We start from the raw sequence: 17,875 nt of genomic DNA on the forward strand, positions 1-17,875 counted from the left end.
ATTGATGATCATAAATATCGATAATGTTAATTTTGATTAGACATAGACAACATTATCTGTTTTACTAGTCTGTTTAAAACGTCTTCCAAATTAAGAAGTCAGCAGTTTAAAAAGTATTTGTTGTATTTGAGCAAGCTTGGAATAAAGAAACGATTGCAGACATTAATTAGTGATTTAAAACCCCTACAGAAAAATTGATCGAGGAGGTCTTGAAATGGTTTGGCGCTTGAGTTGGAAATTAGAATAGGCGTGATTGCCAAAAGAGAGTTACACGTATTGTCTTACACTTCACTCCGTGGCGTAATGTAACTACTCGTCCATCGTATTATACTCGTTGTTTGTTGTTTGGTCTGGACACACTTGTTAGGAGACGTGATAATGCCCAATATACGTTTATGTCCAAACTTATTGTCGGTGAGATAGATTCGCCAGAACTATTGTCTAGAGTCAATATAAATGTCCCTCCTAGAGTGTTCCGTAACTACAGACTAATAAGAACTGACCTTACAAGACGTGCATACAGCGAGAACGATCCTATGACTGCGATGGCCCGTAAATTTAATCAGCGTTACACTTTATTTGACTGGCACCAACCTACAAGATTCTGTTGATCCGTCTTGACATTGTACACTGCTTTTAATCTGCATGTTATTGTGGCATGTTGTTAGCGAATGCACTTCCACTTGAATTGGCAAGCGACGAAACGACGTCAGTATGTAAATAGAAGCATTTTCTTAATGTTGGAAGCATACACGCCCAACTAACCCAAAGACATGTTGTTGATGATATGTTAGATAGAAGTTTTGGCTCGTAAGGAGTTCTTTCGCCTCTTTCTCATGCAAGGTTGAAGAAGCATAGGTACATGATGATATCTGTATCCTATAATGGGTACAGGTATTAGGTTCGTTCAGTTGTTGGTACTACCTTCAATGTAATATGGCACCTCAAACGATGGGTTAGTTAGAAATGTAATTTTGGATGACCCCGTTTAATTTGTGTACATTACGGGTAGGCATCATCGTTGGACTGGTCGTAAATGATTGTACCGAACGGCTAGGGTACCAATAACTATCAATGCACATTGGCGTATCGGAAAACTGGCTCAATCTCCGAAAAACCATGTTCGTCGCGTGTTTGTCGCTAGAGAGCATGTTCATAGTGAGGTTTCGTTGGACATTCTCGTAGTATGTACTAACCGTCATTACCTGTTCTTGGGTATTAACATTGTTGGGATGTCGCAAAAATAGATGAGCGGCATTTACAAAAACAGAGCCATACATTTTCCACTCTGATAATTCAGAGATGAGAACTTGCGGTTATGAAAAGGTTCCAGAGCTTGGAGCACGCTTGACGGTTCGATTCTCCTGTACAAGACGTTTCCGAACACTGCTATACTCGACAGTCAGGGCCTGCTGCATCCATGTAGTTTTGCCTATGCTTTTCGGAATCACAGCGTAGTTGGGAATAAGTAGACGATGTGTGAGCTAGCCTTAAAGCTTGGCCGTTGGGTTAATTTCCTGTTGTGCGTGCCAACATGTAATCTAAAACGAGAGAAAGAGAAACGACAACAAACTTGATGGCATGCCAGCTGAACAAGCCATGCAGTATTCGAGCGAGCAGGAGTAATCCGCCGATCTATGTAATTGCTATTGCGTGAAGGTGTTCGAATGAAATGATGAAGTTCTTGAATGATTCGATTTGTAGTCCTGAAAAGGACTGTTGCTTGGAACCAAGAGAGCGTTATTGCAATGCTGTTGTAGAAGCATGCAGTATAACGTGTAGTAGGTGGTTTACTTCTTGGCTGCAGCTGCCTTTTTGGGGGCAGCGGCTTTCTTGGGTGCGGCAGCCTTCTTGGGAGCGGCGGCCTTCTTGGCGGGAGCTGCTGCCTTCTTTGGTTTCGGTGCTTTCGGCTTGGCAGCCGCGGCCTTGGTTGGCTTGGTGGATTTCTGCTTCGGGGCTGCCGGTTTCTTGGCGGCTTTCTTCGCTCCGTCGGCGGCCTTGGGTTTCTTAGCTGCGGCGGCCTTCGGTTTCTTGGCGGCGGCACCGTCAGCCTTCTTGGTGGTCTTCTTGGCGGCGGCCTTCTTCTCTCCGGCGGGCTTCTTGGCTGCGGTCTTCTTCTTCTTGTCCGCGGCAGAGGCCGACTTCTTGGGGGCCGCTGCTTTCTTCTTCTTCTCTACCGCTGGCTTCTTGGCTGCGGCCGAGAGCTTGAACGAGCCCGACGCACCGGTTCCCTTGGTCTGGACCAGCTTGCCGTTGGCGACGGCAGTCTTGAGGGCCTTCTTGAAGAAGGTGGCCAGCTTGGTCACGTCAGCCTTGTAGTTGGCCGCCACGTACTTCTTGATCGCCTGCAGCGAGGAACCGTTGCGTTCGTTGAGTGCCTTGACGGCGGCCAGCACCATTTCGTTGACCGGAGGATGTGCCGCTGGCTGCTTGGGCTTCTTGGGGCCGGCGGCCGCCTTTGGCTTCTTCGGTGACTTGGCCGTGGAGGCTGGGGCAGCAGCTGCTGCAGCCGGGACTTCGGTCGCTGCGGAATCGGCCATCGTAGTTGCTTTCGCGCTTGTTTGAGGGGTTATTCGCTTTCACTCACACACTGACACAGCAATGTTTATGTTTATGCTTATGCTCGCCTATGCTCGGGGGTGACTCGAATTTGGGAACTCGAGAGGAAACACATGGAAAGCTTATGTCAGATTTTCGATGCGGTTGTCAAAGAAAGTTGCAAAAATACTGTTGTACTTTTTATCAAATATAACCACATATTTGCTCTGAACACTTGAATAAGATGATTGTTTCGGGTTGGCAAAATGTTAGGCTTTCCAGAAATGTATACTTTACCTCTAAAATAGCTCTACCGAAGACGACAATAGCGATAGAAGTGCCGATTTGCGCGACGCTGCAGCGATAGGATGGGATGTTTTGTGGTATATCTCCTGTAAACCGCATTTCCGACACTTCAAGGGTGGTAAAATAGTGAGTTTAACATTTTTCCTACCAAAGTACATCAAATGAACGATATATGGTAGCAGCAAAGTGTATTAAAATGGCAAAACAAAATGCATCTCCCCAGCGTCAGATCGATCGAAAACCGAGTGACGTTTGCTTGTTTGGGTTGGCTTGGTGGATCGAGATAGTAAGAAATAATTGATGTTCTATGCATTTGTATGTATGGTAAATGAAAAGTTTGATAAAAAATGCGTAGTTAAACTTGTATTAACTTGGATATGATCAATAATGTTCCACAATTCACCAAGGCAATGCAAGTAAAGTTTGCTCTACGTGGCGTTTGACAGATGTTCGTCAGAGATGATATGCTACGGATGGCGTATGGAAGCCGATGTGGATCGAGTCACAGGATCGGTGCAATGTAGGAACAAGGAACCACAATCGGCATAAAATGTGGTCGGTGTAGTCCACAGGTAATTGTTATACAATGTGTTTGTTATAAGATTCCGGGAGCATTCCGGACCAAAGGTGTGAGGCTTGTATTGTTAGCCAGTGGCGCATTACAGCCGGCCGGACAACATAACAGTCAAATGAAAAAAACACTCAAGGCGTTTTTATGAGGATGTCTTCTAACAGTCTGATTGTGGACATGATATCACGAGCCTCTCATGTTCACCATGTGGAGCGAAATTGGAATGAATTGTCTAGATGCTCCTGAGGGAATTGTCAAGATGATTGTGGTGCTGGCTGAAACCTGACCCAATGGATTGTATAGTGGACACAGACTATTCGCGTTTTTCGGAAAGATTTAAACATACCGAAACGAAATAAAACAATCGCTCAAAATTGATTACACATAATCATACATTATGTCTAACGTAGTCTTCTTGGCGGAAGAGCATGTAGCATAGTCGATTGTCTTATTGAGGATATCCGTGCGTTCAATTGCGTGATCTTTGTTATGGGCACAGCTTTTGAACTGGCAAGTTTGAAAAAAGCACTCATAGTTCCCTTCTAATCCAACAGAGATCGCTTTCGCTCGTGGATTTCAGGATGCATAAAATTTGAAGCATTTGGCATTATTCAGGCCTATCCTATTCTCTCGTAACCCGAAACGGGTAAATTTTCTGGTAAAACGGCATGCGGTTTTGAGATATCCCCTGGAAAGGAGTAAAGTAGTCGTGTCTTTTGTTTATAATCTTTTACGTGATCTGTACATGACAACATAATTTTATAGTCCGCCTACCGCGATAGGAACTAGAACCAATGCCGATGGGACTTTTGGTCGTGTCATTGGCAAATGAGTGGGCGTTATCACGATTTATTAATAAATAAGTTTAAAAAATGGAAAATAATAGTAGATGAGTGGACACACAAATATTTGTTGGAAAAGGAGCTACATGCGGTGAACACCAAATATGTACAGCTTTGCTATATAGAATAAGTTTTGTGTTGAAATAGATTGATGATCATAAATATCGATAATGTTAATTTTGATTAGACATAGACAACATTATCTGTTTTACTAGTCTGTTTAAAACGTCTTCCAAATTAAGAAGTCAGCAGTTTAAAAAGTATTTGTTGTATTTGAGCAAGCTTGGAATAAAGAAACGATTGCAGACATTAATTAGTGATTTAAAACCCCTACAGAAAAATTGATCGAGGAGGTCTTGAAATGGTTTGGCGCTTGAGTTGGAAATTAGAATAGGCGTGATTGCCAAAAGAGAGTTACACGTATTGTCTTACACTTCACTCCGTGGCGTAATGTAACTACTCGTCCATCGTATTATACTCGTTGTTTGTTGTTTGGTCTGGACACACTTGTTAGGAGACGTGATAATGCCCAATATACGTTTATGTCCAAACTTATTGTCGGTGAGATAGATTCGCCAGAACTATTGTCTAGAGTCAATATAAATGTCCCTCCTAGAGTGTTCCGTAACTACAGACTAATAAGAACTGACCTTACAAGACGTGCATACAGCGAGAACGATCCTATGACTGCGATGGCCCGTAAATTTAATCAGCGTTACACTTTATTTGACTGGCACCAACCTACAAGATTCTGTTGATCCGTCTTGACATTGTACACTGCTTTTAATCTGCATGTTATTGTGGCATGTTGTTAGCGAATGCACTTCCACTTGAATTGGCAAGCGACGAAACGACGTCAGTATGTAAATAGAAGCATTTTCTTAATGTTGGAAGCATACACGCCCAACTAACCCAAAGACATGTTGTTGATGATATGTTAGATAGAAGTTTTGGCTCGTAAGGAGTTCTTTCGCCTCTTTCTCATGCAAGGTTGAAGAAGCATAGGTACATGATGATATCTGTATCCTATAATGGGTACAGGTATTAGGTTCGTTCAGTTGTTGGTACTACCTTCAATGTAATATGGCACCTCAAACGATGGGTTAGTTAGAAATGTAATTTTGGATGACCCCGTTTAATTTGTGTACATTACGGGTAGGCATCATCGTTGGACTGGTCGTAAATGATTGTACCGAACGGCTAGGGTACCAATAACTATCAATGCACATTGGCGTATCGGAAAACTGGCTCAATCTCCGAAAAACCATGTTCGTCGCGTGTTTGTCGCTAGAGAGCATGTTCATAGTGAGGTTTCGTTGGACATTCTCGTAGTATGTACTAACCGTCATTACCTGTTCTTGGGTATTAACATTGTTGGGATGTCGCAAAAATAGATGAGCGGCATTTACAAAACCAGAGCCATACATTTTCCACTCTGATAATTCAGAGATGAGAACTTGCGGTTATGAAAAGGTTCCAGAGCTTGGAGCACGCTTGACGGTTCGATTCTCCTGTACAAGACGTTTCCGAACACTGCTATACTCGACAGTCAGGGCCTGCTGCATCCATGTAGTTTTGCCTATGCTTTTCGGAATCACAGCGTAGTTGGGAATAAGTAGACGATGTGTGAGCTAGCCTTAAAGCTTGGCCGTTGGGTTAATTTCCTGTTGTGCGTGCCAACATGTAATCTAAAACGAGAGAAAGAGAAACGACAACAAACTTGATGGCATGCCAGCTGAACAAGCCATGCAGTATTCGAGCGAGCAGGAGTAATCCGCCGATCTATGTAATTGCTATTGCGTGAAGGTGTTCGAATGAAATGATGAAGTTCTTGAATGATTCGATTTGTAGTCCTGAAAAGGACTGTTGCTTGGAACCAAGAGAGCGTTATTGCAATGCTGTTGTAGAAGCATGCAGTATAACGTGTAGTAGGTGGTTTTCTTCTTGGCTGCAGCTGCCTTTTTGGGGGCAGCGACTTTCTTGGGTGCGGCGGCCATGCTGTTATATACAAAACCACACACAAAACTAGCCGGTAATTTTCAGCTTAGATTATTTTAGCCTCAAAATCAGTGTTAGATTCGAGTACCTGTTCCTTGAGTACCTTGGTGTATTCCAAGGTACATCAAAGAGATCAGGTAGTGGAATCTAGAATTAAGGTGTATCTAGATCAGGTGGTGCTCTGTAATGGGATAGGATCCGAAGCCCCATTGAGGGATAATACAGGCTCTCCCATCCAACTCCTATTCCGACACGTCCTCGTCGTGCAGAGTGGTAACATGTGTCACCACATATCCAAGCTTGGGTACACGGGCTTGACCCAACCCCTCGGGCGGATGGTGGCACATGGAGAACCAGGAGGGGGGTGGGTATCCCGGGAAACTGGGTGCCTGAACGTCGGGGGGGCAACCCGACGCTAAACAAAACGGTGGGCGTGGGGCCAGTCACCCAGTCCAATGAATCAACGACAACGGAAAGCCACAGAAGTTTTCGAAACGGACATCCCGATACCGACCATACGCAATGCCCCCGGACTACTCTGAAAATGGGCTCATGGAACGTACGCACTCTAAGCGAAGCCGGAGCCTTGAAAAAACTTGATGATGCCCTAGCCACACTGAGCATGGACCTCGTAGCTTTACAAGAGATTCGGTGGCTAGGGAACGGTGTGCACAACAGGCGTGGTAAGTATTGCTACGACTATACTACAGCTGCCACGATCGCCAAAAAAATCCACAAAATTACATGGGCGCACCCGGGTGGAGAATCTTCCAACCAGATCGACCACGTGTTAATAAGCCGCCGACGACAGTCGAGTCTGTTAAATGTCAGAACATATCAAGGAGCCAATATCGATTCCGATCACTACTTGGTTGGCTTAGTGATACGTTGTAGAAATGCCCGCCCCCGCGCCAATGGGGGCGGAGAAAACACGCAGCCTCGGCTCAACACGGACTCTCTAAGGGACATTACTGTCCAACAGGAATTCAAAACCGCTTTAGAAGAGTTTCTACTACCAGAAGACAGATACGAATCTACGAGCGAGAGGTGGAACGCTCTAAAAACAAAAATAATAAACTGTGCAAGAAATATACTCCCACCACGTCGTGGCAACACCAAATCTGGCTGGTTCGACCATGAATGCAGACAAGTGACCGAACGTAAGAATACTGCATACCGAGCAATGCAGCAACGGCATAGAACGCGGGCATGCGCAGAGGAATATTCACGACTTAGACGCGAAGAGAAACGAGTTCACCGCTCCAAGAAGCATGCTTTGGAAGAGCAAAACATGCGGGAACTCGAGCAAACCAGAGAGGCGTACGGACCGACACGAAAGTTTTACCAAGCGATAGCAGGTCACCGAAACAACGTTGTACCTAAGGTAACCTGCTGTCGCAACAAGGATGGAGATCTGGTCAGTAACCAGCCAGAGGTCCTCTCGCGGTGGGCTCAGTACTTTGATGAATTACTCAATGACCAGTTTAGCGAACAGCTAGAAGCGCCACTAGCAGATAGTGTCATGCTACTGCCACCTAGCATAGAAGAAACACGAAAGGCTATCCGTCGGCTGAAAAATAACAAGGCACCCGGAACCGACGGAATTGCAGCCGAACTGGTCAAGAATGGAGGTGCACGACTAGAAAACGAGATCCATCAAATTGTTACTGAGGTGTGGGATAGCGAATCGATGCCTTGTGATTGGAATCTCGGCATCATCTACCCCATAAAGAAGAAGGGAGATAGGTTGGACTGCAACAACTACAGGGGTATTACGGTGTTGAATACCGCCTATAAAATATTCTCCCTGATCCTTCAGGATCGCCTTGTCCCGCACGTCGAAGAGATAGTCGGAAACTATCAAAGAGGATTCCGAAACGGAAAATCTACCACTGATCAGATCTTCACCATGCGGCAGATCTTGGAGAAGATGGCTGAATACAGACACGACACATACCATCTCTTCATTGACTTCAAAGCCGCATATGATAGCATAGCCAGGGTAAAACTGTATGACGCTATGAGCTCTTTTGGAATACCGGCCAAACTGATAAGGCTAGTTAGAATGACTATGACCAACGTCACATGCCAGGTGAGGGTGGATGGAAAACTCTCAGGACCTTTTGCTACCACCAAAGGTCTGCGCCAGGGGGACGGGCTTGCTTGTCTCTTATTCAACTTGGCGCTAGAGAGAGCCATCCGTGACTCGAGGGTGGAGACTACGGGAACCATATTCTATAAGTCAACCCAGATCCTGGCATACGCTGATGATATAGACATCATTGGTCTGCGGCTCTCCTATGTAGCAGAAGCCTACCAAGGGATCGAGCAGGCGGCAGAGAACCTCGGATTGCAGATAAACGAGGCAAAGACCAAACTGATGGTGGCAACATCAGCGGGCCCGCCAACAAATAATCAGAATCTGCGTAGGCGTGACGTGCAGATAGGTGAACGCACTTTTGAAGTCGTCCCACAATTCACCTATCTGGGATCAAAGGTCAGCAACGACAATAGCATGGAAGCTGAGTTGCGCGCAAGGATGCTGGCTGCCAACCGGTCATTCTACAGCCTGAAAAAGCAGTTCACCTCAAAGAACCTGTCGCGACGGACGAAGCTGGGACTATATAGTACCTATATAGTACCAGTACTCACATACGCCTCTGAGACATGGACACTGTCCAAATCTGACGAAACCCTCTTAGCCGCGTTCGAGAGGAAGATGCTCAGAAGGATACTTGGCCCCGTATGTGTGGAAGGACAATGGAGGAGCCGCTATAATGACGAGCTATACGAGATGTACGGCGACCTCACTGTCGTACAGCGTATAAAGCTCGCCAGGCTCCGGTGGGCTGGCCATGTTATACGCATGGAAACGGACGACCCAGCCCGTAAAGTCTTTTTAGGCCGTCCACAAGGACAGAGGAGGCGTGGTAGACCCAAATTGAGGTGGCAAGATGGCGTGGAGGCGTGCGCCATTAAGGCCCGGATAACGGACTGGCAGACGAAGGCGCGAGACCGTGAGCGGTTTCGGACACTCCTGAGGCAGGCCAAGACCGCAAAGCGGTTGTAGCGCCGGATAAGTAAGTAAGTAAGATCAGGTGGTCTCATAGCATGTTTTTGATTGCATGTTGATTTTATAACATTTTATAACTACATAACAAAGCATGCTTTTCATATCATGTTGATTTTATAACTAAATTTTAAAAACAATGCAACCAGCTATTAGGCTGAAATTTTAGCCTACGATCTATAAACGGAAAGGGGCCCATTATTGGATTTTTCACAGATTTCGTTTGTTTGAATTACTATAGCAACGAAAGTTCTAAGCTATTCAAATTATTTTACAAATTTGTTTTCTTTGCATAAGTACCTTAAGTGTGTAATATTTGATGAAATCATTCACGAATAAACCTTAACGTATCGTACATATAAAACATACAATTTTTTTTAATCAAAATTCAATAAATAAAAAATTGAACGGTAGCCGCAGGTGTACAAACTAGGGTACGTGCACCAATTATGGACGAGTTTATACAGCGTTTGGACTTTAATAAGAATTGTGACAACACTACCGAATAAAAATTCATAAACAATAGTGAAGGAGATAAACACACATCTTAGCTACATTATTGCTTTTACATTTTGTAAATTTGACACTTTTTACATAAGTTATACCCGTTTTCCAAAATCTCTTCCATGTACCAATTGTTGTACTATGTGTTACAAATGTTGTGCTAGTTGTGTACCAATTGTTGTGTTAGGATTGTTTGATCTAACCAAATTGATTTTTAACTTCAAGAGGAATGTTTTTAAGGAATTTAAAATTTAAAAATTTGATAACTAGATGTTCCAAATCCATAAAATTTAATAGTTTAAAGATAAGGTTTAGAATGTCAACTTTGTACGATTTTCCATGTGAAATACTAATGTTGTTTTTTTTTGCTATCTGACAGTAAACTTGCAGGCATGAGCATAGCATAGCACAGTGCTGCAAAATGTCACTGTCAATGTCATAAAAAATCCATATCAGCGTCACGTACTCAATTGTGATAATCAGAGGTGATTCTCAGAATGGTTGGTGTGACCAATACATGCTCATGACATGTTTGCGACCATCGCTTGGTCAGTCACTATCGGGGCGAGTACCGGCTTCGAACGACGAAATCCGTTCGACGCTCATGAGAGAATGAGAATCATGAGATATAACTGTCAATCATTTTAAGACGTTTATATCTACGATTCAAGGATGGTAAAGTTTTGAATTTTGATCTTTTTTGCCGTTGGTATTGGATTTCATTCGTTACATCATTATTGGATGATTTGTTATCAATTATAAGGCAGCTTTACTCACTTTCTTGAAATTTCAATTGAACTTAGTTCAAATTTAGGAGGGACGACAGGATTGGATTTACTTTATAAAAATGTATAAAAATACTGATAGATTTTATTTTAAAGAGTTATAAACGTTATTTACATGGTGAAAATGTTTTGCAATATTTTTCTTTAAAGTTTTCAGCAGTGTAACAAATTTATGTGAAAAACATTAATCTTCATATATATTATTATGTTATTGCATAATACTTTATGTACTTTATATTTGTAGGTATATAATATAATATAATATTCTATATATAGATCACAAAACATTTTCAAAATGTTACATACCTCTATGTTCAATTTACTTCAATCATTTAAAGCAAAATTTAAAGCAAAACGTTACATTGAAAACAACATTCGTTTCAAATCCGCAGCGCAAAACCTCGCGGATTTCTCTCCATACAAACGGGAACGTTCGACCCCGGCAGGTAGAACTCATTCTTTCACGCGCTTCTTACGGTCTCTCAATGGTACGTTATTTTAAAACTGAGCGCCAAGTGAGCGCCTTCTGACAACCGCGGCGAACGGATCTCGTCGTTCGTAGCCCATAGTCGCCCCGTATGTCACGACTTTTTTGCTGTGATCAGTTTTGCAAAACGTCACTGACATAGTCATGACAAATTCGGGATGAAACGAAATCATGTCAGCGTCACTAACTCTACTGGGATGATCAGAGCCTCAAACAATTGGTGCGACCATCACATGCTTGGTGACATTGTGTGCAACCAACTCTTGGTTAGTCACTTTATTGCGACATTTTCAGTCATGGGAGAGATGCGGTGCTTGCGAGTAGTTCCAAGAAACAAAATGAGCATGTTTTCTCTGTTTGACCTTACAGATAATCAAAACAGATAGAGGGAGAAAGCATGCTCATTTTGTTGTTAAAGCCCACGCGCCAAGTATATTCCAAGAATGTCGTGATTATTGTCGACAAAAATGTCGTGACCAAGTGAGTGACCAAGAGTTGGGTGCTAATCAAAATGTCACCAAGCATGTGATTGATTCTCCATCTGTTTGAGTATCGTCACTGATCATCTCAGTTTTGTACGAAATCTGATTTGAATTTCATTGTAGTCATGAGTGTTGATGACTGAAACAGTGGCATTTGGCAGCACTGTTCACAGCCAGAAAAAATCATGATTATGATTTCGCCGGCATTAAGCTAAGCTTGTCAGTCAGAGTATCACGTTGGACTCAAGAATTCACATGTCATGTTCAGCATGTCATGACGCACTTTTATTGACTAGTAGCAATGAGCATCAAGCTACCACGGATATGTTAATTGTTTTCGTTGGTGAAAATCTCATGATACTCATGACATTTTGCAGCACTGGCATAGCATTTAAATTGGCACTTGGCAGTTTTTCTTGCACCAATTGTTGTGCTATTTTTCAACTCGATAAAATAATTATTTAACATCATCAAAAGATCAAAAACTGTGCTGTTTCAGTGTTAAGAAATCATAATCGAATTTTTAACATCATTTGGCATAGGTTCTGCGCTCCTCTAGTTTACATGTAAATTGGGATTGAATGCTGGACGGGTTTTTTTGCTAATCGCTAAGCTGTGGTTGAGTTTTGGATGGTGATCATAATTAAAGTGATTATGTGATTAGTTGACTTCGAATAATTATGAAAATTGTTAGAAAATAAAGAAATACGATAAATTACACGACTACATGGATATGAAACCGCAAATAACCACATTATTTTCTTAATTTTGATCTTTTTGTTGATAGCACAACAATAGGTGCTAGCTCAACAATTGGTACACCTACTCTATAAGCATTTGATATCAGTGACATGCGATTATATGCAAGTGGTACGAGATTTAACCTAACCGTGCAACTAGACATATAGAGACAATTTCATGCCGTTAAGCGTGAAAAAAATAGCCAAAATCAACATGGCTGAAACATTTTACGCCTAAATATATGTACCCAGCTGTCATCCTGTATGGTGCGATGACATTCAATGAAATGCCAAAATTTTCACGCGCCCACACGTTCTTACTCTACAGTTTATCATTATAGCTTGCTTGCGAGAAACTGAATGAGGGCAATATTTTATTTTGCTTCTATTTCTAACATTCGTTTTCTTCTTATATTAATATTGTTCGAAATTGAAATCATATCAATGCATAGAACTAATAACAACTTTTCTGATTTTTAGTCATTGAATTTAGGGGATTTCACCGATTACCGTTATTTATAAATCTGGTAAGGTTCAATGAATTAATATTCGTGAGCAAGACAAAATCTTTCCAAATATCATTGAGTAAGTGCAAATAGATATTTAAATCGATGCACTCCATTTGACTTAATTTATTTATTTTATTTATCTGTATCAGCATCTGTGCCAGCACCAGCACAGAGTATCATCACCGTTTGACATACCTCCTCCCCTCGTGTTTCATACGCACATGCTTCAGTTAGAGAATTCCCGAGGAATGCGTCATTTACTTAGTAGCGTCTGTTCTCCATATTAGTAGCGGCTCTAAATCCCCCCCCCCCCCGCCCCTCTTCCTCCTGCCATTCCCCAAGAACTGCCTCCTCCTATTCTCGTCTTGACTTGCTGCAGGGACTATAAACAGTTAGTGAGCGATGGCCTCACGACGAAACTGGAGGTGGAAGAGAGGCCTTACAAGCTACCTTAGCGAAACCACAAGCAACAAACCCTCAACAAGCAATAGACACTCGCAGGAAAAAGGACTTAAGGAAGAACGATGAAAAGGTATTGGAACTATAGAAATTGCAAGATCTACTAGTAGAGAGTGATTTAGCTTTCATGTGCGATGGTGATAGCGATGATGCTATGTGCGTAGTTTAGGGGAGGGGCCTTGCAAGCAACCCTCGTTACAACTTCACCGCAACGAACAGTCAAGGAGAAGAAGAATATCTGACCTATTGATTCAGACCCTCACTAGGAAAAAGGACTATCGATTGGAAGCTCGGGACATGGAATTGAAAACCCCTCTCATCAGATGTAAAGACCTTAATTGCGCTTGATGAGGTCTGGGCCCGCGGCTTGGAGAAAGTAACACTTCAAGAGTTGTGCTAAAAGGCGTGATGGTGCGTCAATGCAGCAGTAACTACACGATCTAACAGAGCGGTGAAGTGATGTGCGAGCTCGGTACTGCATTCATGCTGCTGGGTGCGATGCAACAGAGGGTATATCGAATAATGGCCGGTTAACAAACGGATGTGCAGGTTGAAGATTCGTGGCTGATTCTTCTGCAAAAGTTTCGAAAGGATCTTTTGTTTACGCAGCCCGAGACGAAGTACGCTGTCCAATACACGATGTGAAGATCGTCATTTGAGACTAATGCTGAGGTCATACGGAAAGAGGTTTCGAACTAACAAATGGCCTTGGTCTGAGGCTTATAAACTTTGCCTCCTCCAATCACATGAGCAGACAGAACAAGGCAATCACAACATCATCAGCACAGGTTCAACAGCTATTACGAAGTGTCCTTGTCATCCCTGGTTGAGATTGCCAGCGCCATCTAGTAGCTTAAGAGCAAGAAGTCTGCTGGTAGCGATGGGTTGGCGGGTAAGATATTCAAGATGGGGCCAGAGAGCCTTACCGTCAAAATGTACCAACTGATCGTGAAAATTTGGGAAAGGAAGAACTACTGGAGGAGTGGAAGTTTGATGTCATTCAACCTGTTGTAAATCGCTGGATTCGCCGTGGCAGTTGGACTACCACCGGTTGAAGTTCAGCTGGTCGACAATATGCATATGCACACTGTTGCACACACTAAGAGGACAAAACTTAGTGTGTGCCGAGCGTCGTACAAGAAAAGTATGCACAAAGGTCGATCGAGCAGGAACTCATGACATGAGATCTCGGTATTGCTGGTGCGCAGCACGATAGTATACGATTGAACATGTTTTGTGAAATGGTGAGCGGATTTGCGCTTCTTGCTGCAAACTTCGTCGGCGGTACGTTGCAGGCAAATAGACCAAATTTTAACTAAAAAATTTTCGGCTTTCTGGCGAGGTTCGTCACTTCGGGCAACGATATTAGCAGCAAAATCTGGAGTCGTACCACTGGATGCTATGACCCCACCTTGCCGATCATTGATGACTCTTCAGTCTCGAAAGCGATTGACAGACTGAAATCTTCGTTTGCTACACGGCCTGACGGGATTCCGGCTTCTACGCTGAAGCGTTGTGGTACACCATCGCGCATGTCCTGGGGGTATTTATCGAGTATTTATCCTGTAACCTTGTAACCTTGGACCCCTGCTCTCTTGACTCGGTTACTCCCTCCGGATAGTCACCTACTGTATGCCGACGACTCAAAGGTGTTCTTGCCTACCCGTGATAGTTCAGACCAACTCCGGCTTCAAGCGTTCAAAGCGTCGATATCTACGCACCATCCCGACCACTTAGGTCTAGAGAGAATCTCCGGGTCGTTCAGCCTCGCTCCAGCGCTGGTCGGTCTGACTCTATGTTCCGCATATCGGCTGTATTCAACACTGTTTCGGATTGCTTCGACTTTATTTCAACTTAGTGCTTCAAGGAAAGTCTCCGGCTTCTGCCGTGGCCACAGTGAACTGCGATACATATCTTGATTTTGCTATGTATTTTTTTTGTTGTGTACTGTGTATTAAGACGGATAACATAATTAGGCAATATGGCCCGTTGAAGATTAACCAAATAATAATAATAATAATAATAATACAAAAATCGATCGACTTACTAAAACATATAGCACGCGACATCACTTACCCGGTCTACATCAAGACGCTGTACTGCGCTTTGATGTGGCCAGTGCTGGAATACAATTCGGTACTATGTTGGCCTTCAGCTTCTCTTCCCCTGGTCCATTCCTCAGGCGCAAATTAATGTGGCTCGCTATGCGCTTCTAGTGTGTAGAATTGGATTATGAGGGACACTGTGCGCCGCTTGGCCTCGAGTCGTTGAAGCAACGGAACTGCAACGCTAAGAGGTTGTTTGTTGCAGGACTTTTTGACAATCGGATCGTCTCGCCGGCGCGTCTTCCGAAGCTCAACATGTAGAGGAACCTGGGGCAAAATGGTTAGGTGGAGCGAAATGGTCACCTGCATTATTGGCAAATAAACACGTTTATAATGTCTTCTTATGATTGAAAAACATCAAAAACAATGTTTAAAGCCTAGCATAAACGTTTTACAACCTAAAATTTTAAAATAAGTGAATAAATTAGCAAATAAAATATTTGCTCAAAACTATGCAATTTTCACCGTCTCGAAAATAAGCTTTCGTAAGAATTTTACAAGTAATTCGAGCAAAAAAAGAATGTGTATCAAAGCACATGATGTTTATCTATGATTTACGTGAAAAAATTAACCATTTTAATTTAATGTAAAATTTTTAAAGTTAAAGTTCGTAAAATGTTTCACTTGGGGCAAAATGGTCGATCCACCTTGCGGTAAAAAGGTCGATCCAGCATAAGATAAAATGGTCGGTGTGTGTTTTGACAGGAGCAACATGATGAGGCTGTGGTATAAGCTAAGGTCGCTACCATATACTAGCTTTACATAAATAAAACTGTGCTGTATATATACTATATCGACAAGAAAAATTACTGCCAACACGTTAATTATTGAAATATTCAAGTATTTTACTAAATTATTCAGCAAAAAACTTTATTATTAAACTTAAATCTCTACTCTCACAATTCCACCAAGATGCAAGAGCTTAAACCAAAGCTTAAAGTATAATGTTGGGGTCCATTTGCCCCTTTGTTTTGATGTTTTTTGATATTTCGGGTAAGACCATTTTGCCCCATAGTAAGACCATTTTACCCCAACCTAATACATTTTCACGAATTTTGACGTTGATGTTTAAAATTCGTTTTAAACATATTTATTTGTTATTAATGCGTGAAATTCTTATTGTTTTTCATGAATAAGATGTTGAAGTATCGATTGCCGTCAATATAATATTGAACAGGGGTTTCACCAATAAGATACATACCAAAATCCTTAACAGGTCCATTTTGCCCCGCTTTCCCTTATGTCCCGCCTAGATCGCTCCAAGCTAGATCGCTACTCAACGTGGAGGAACGCCGCATTCGCTCTGGCTTCTCTGATCCGTTTATTGGTATGTGCCGTGAGTTTAATGTCATTTGTGATCTTCATCAACCTGACATATCGTGCGCTGCGTTGTTAAATTGTGTCCATGCTGTGCGACTTTCTACGTGTTAATTATTTTAAGTCTAAACGTTTAAATCTAAACGCGACAAAATAATGAGTGAAACTTGACAAACCATGTATCTATGTAATGTAATGTATGTATCCGAATTCGCTTCAAGAGGGCCACTCGTCACGAGCGGTACCGATGCATTGAGGGGGTCCCGAGAAGCACGAGCTCACAAGTAAATTTGCTTCTCAAACTTTCTGTAGTTTAGAACTCTTCATACAACTTCTCTGTTGACTCTTTAGAAAGGCCTTCATTCGTGTGACCGAATCAGACATCCTGATGGTAACGAAGGCTGGCTGGATACGATGGTTCGAGCATATTATGAGAATATAGAATTTTTCACAATGACCTGTAATGTTGCCTGTAATCTAACGCATCATTGGATTCCTTGAAATAGGTGGTTTATCTAACTAGCTAACGATAATATATCGGCGATATTTATAGCACATAGTCTGGCGATGATGATCTCTGTGTTTTATATGCTGATTGTGCATTCTTTTTTTTTCGAAAAATACCACATGCAAAAACAGGGAAAAACAAATTTTGCTGTTTAAGTTTAAGCTAACAAATAATTATACAACGAAGATTTGTTGCACACCGACGACAACTGAAATAAAAACTTTAAATCAACAAAATTTCCAAACTTGAGTAAATGTGTTTAAAGATAAACGAGGAGGAGTATTTTTTTAATATGTAGTAGCTAGGCTCAATATGTAGTAGCTAGGCAAAGCCGGTCTCATGGTACAGTCGTCAACTCGTACGACTTAACAACATGCCCGTCATGGGTTGAAGCCCCAAATAGACCGTGCCGCCATACGTAGGACTGACTATCCTGCTATGGGGGGAAATCAATAAGTCACTGAAAGCCAACCCCACAAGTGTGTTGGCAGGCCTTGACCGGCATCGGTTGTTGAGCCAAAGAAGAAGAAGAAGCTAGGCTAAGAGCAATTTTACAATAGTTGATTGGGTGATTGCGTATAATTCTTTATTTCTAAACTATATATAGCGAAGATACAAATCAGTTATATGTAATACTGCAATACTCTATATCAA

At 42.4% G+C, this 17,875-nt stretch overlaps 1 protein-coding gene across 1 annotated transcript; it reads right to left on the minus strand.

Moving 5' to 3' along the window:
- Window positions 1-740: 740 nt before the first annotated feature.
- On the minus strand, window positions 741-2,601 carry LOC121592806 (histone H1-like). The gene has a single exon (XM_041914605.1). It carries the CDS (start codon window positions 2,538-2,540, stop codon window positions 1,791-1,793), a length of 750 nt encoding a protein of 249 aa, XP_041770539.1. The 5' UTR covers window positions 2,541-2,601; the 3' UTR covers window positions 741-1,790.
- Between the last annotated feature and the right edge of the window lie 15,274 nt (window positions 2,602-17,875).

This window comes from Anopheles merus, chromosome 2L, assembly GCF_017562075.2.
Source record: "Anopheles merus strain MAF chromosome 2L, AmerM5.1, whole genome shotgun sequence".
Taxonomy (NCBI): domain Eukaryota; kingdom Metazoa; phylum Arthropoda; class Insecta; order Diptera; family Culicidae; genus Anopheles; species Anopheles merus.

What these genes read in the sequence shown, in the direction of transcription:
- LOC121592806 (XM_041914605.1), bottom strand. Translation starts at nt 2,540, where the DNA reads ATGGCCGATTCCGCAGCGACCGAAGTCCCGGCTGCAGCAGCTGCTGCC.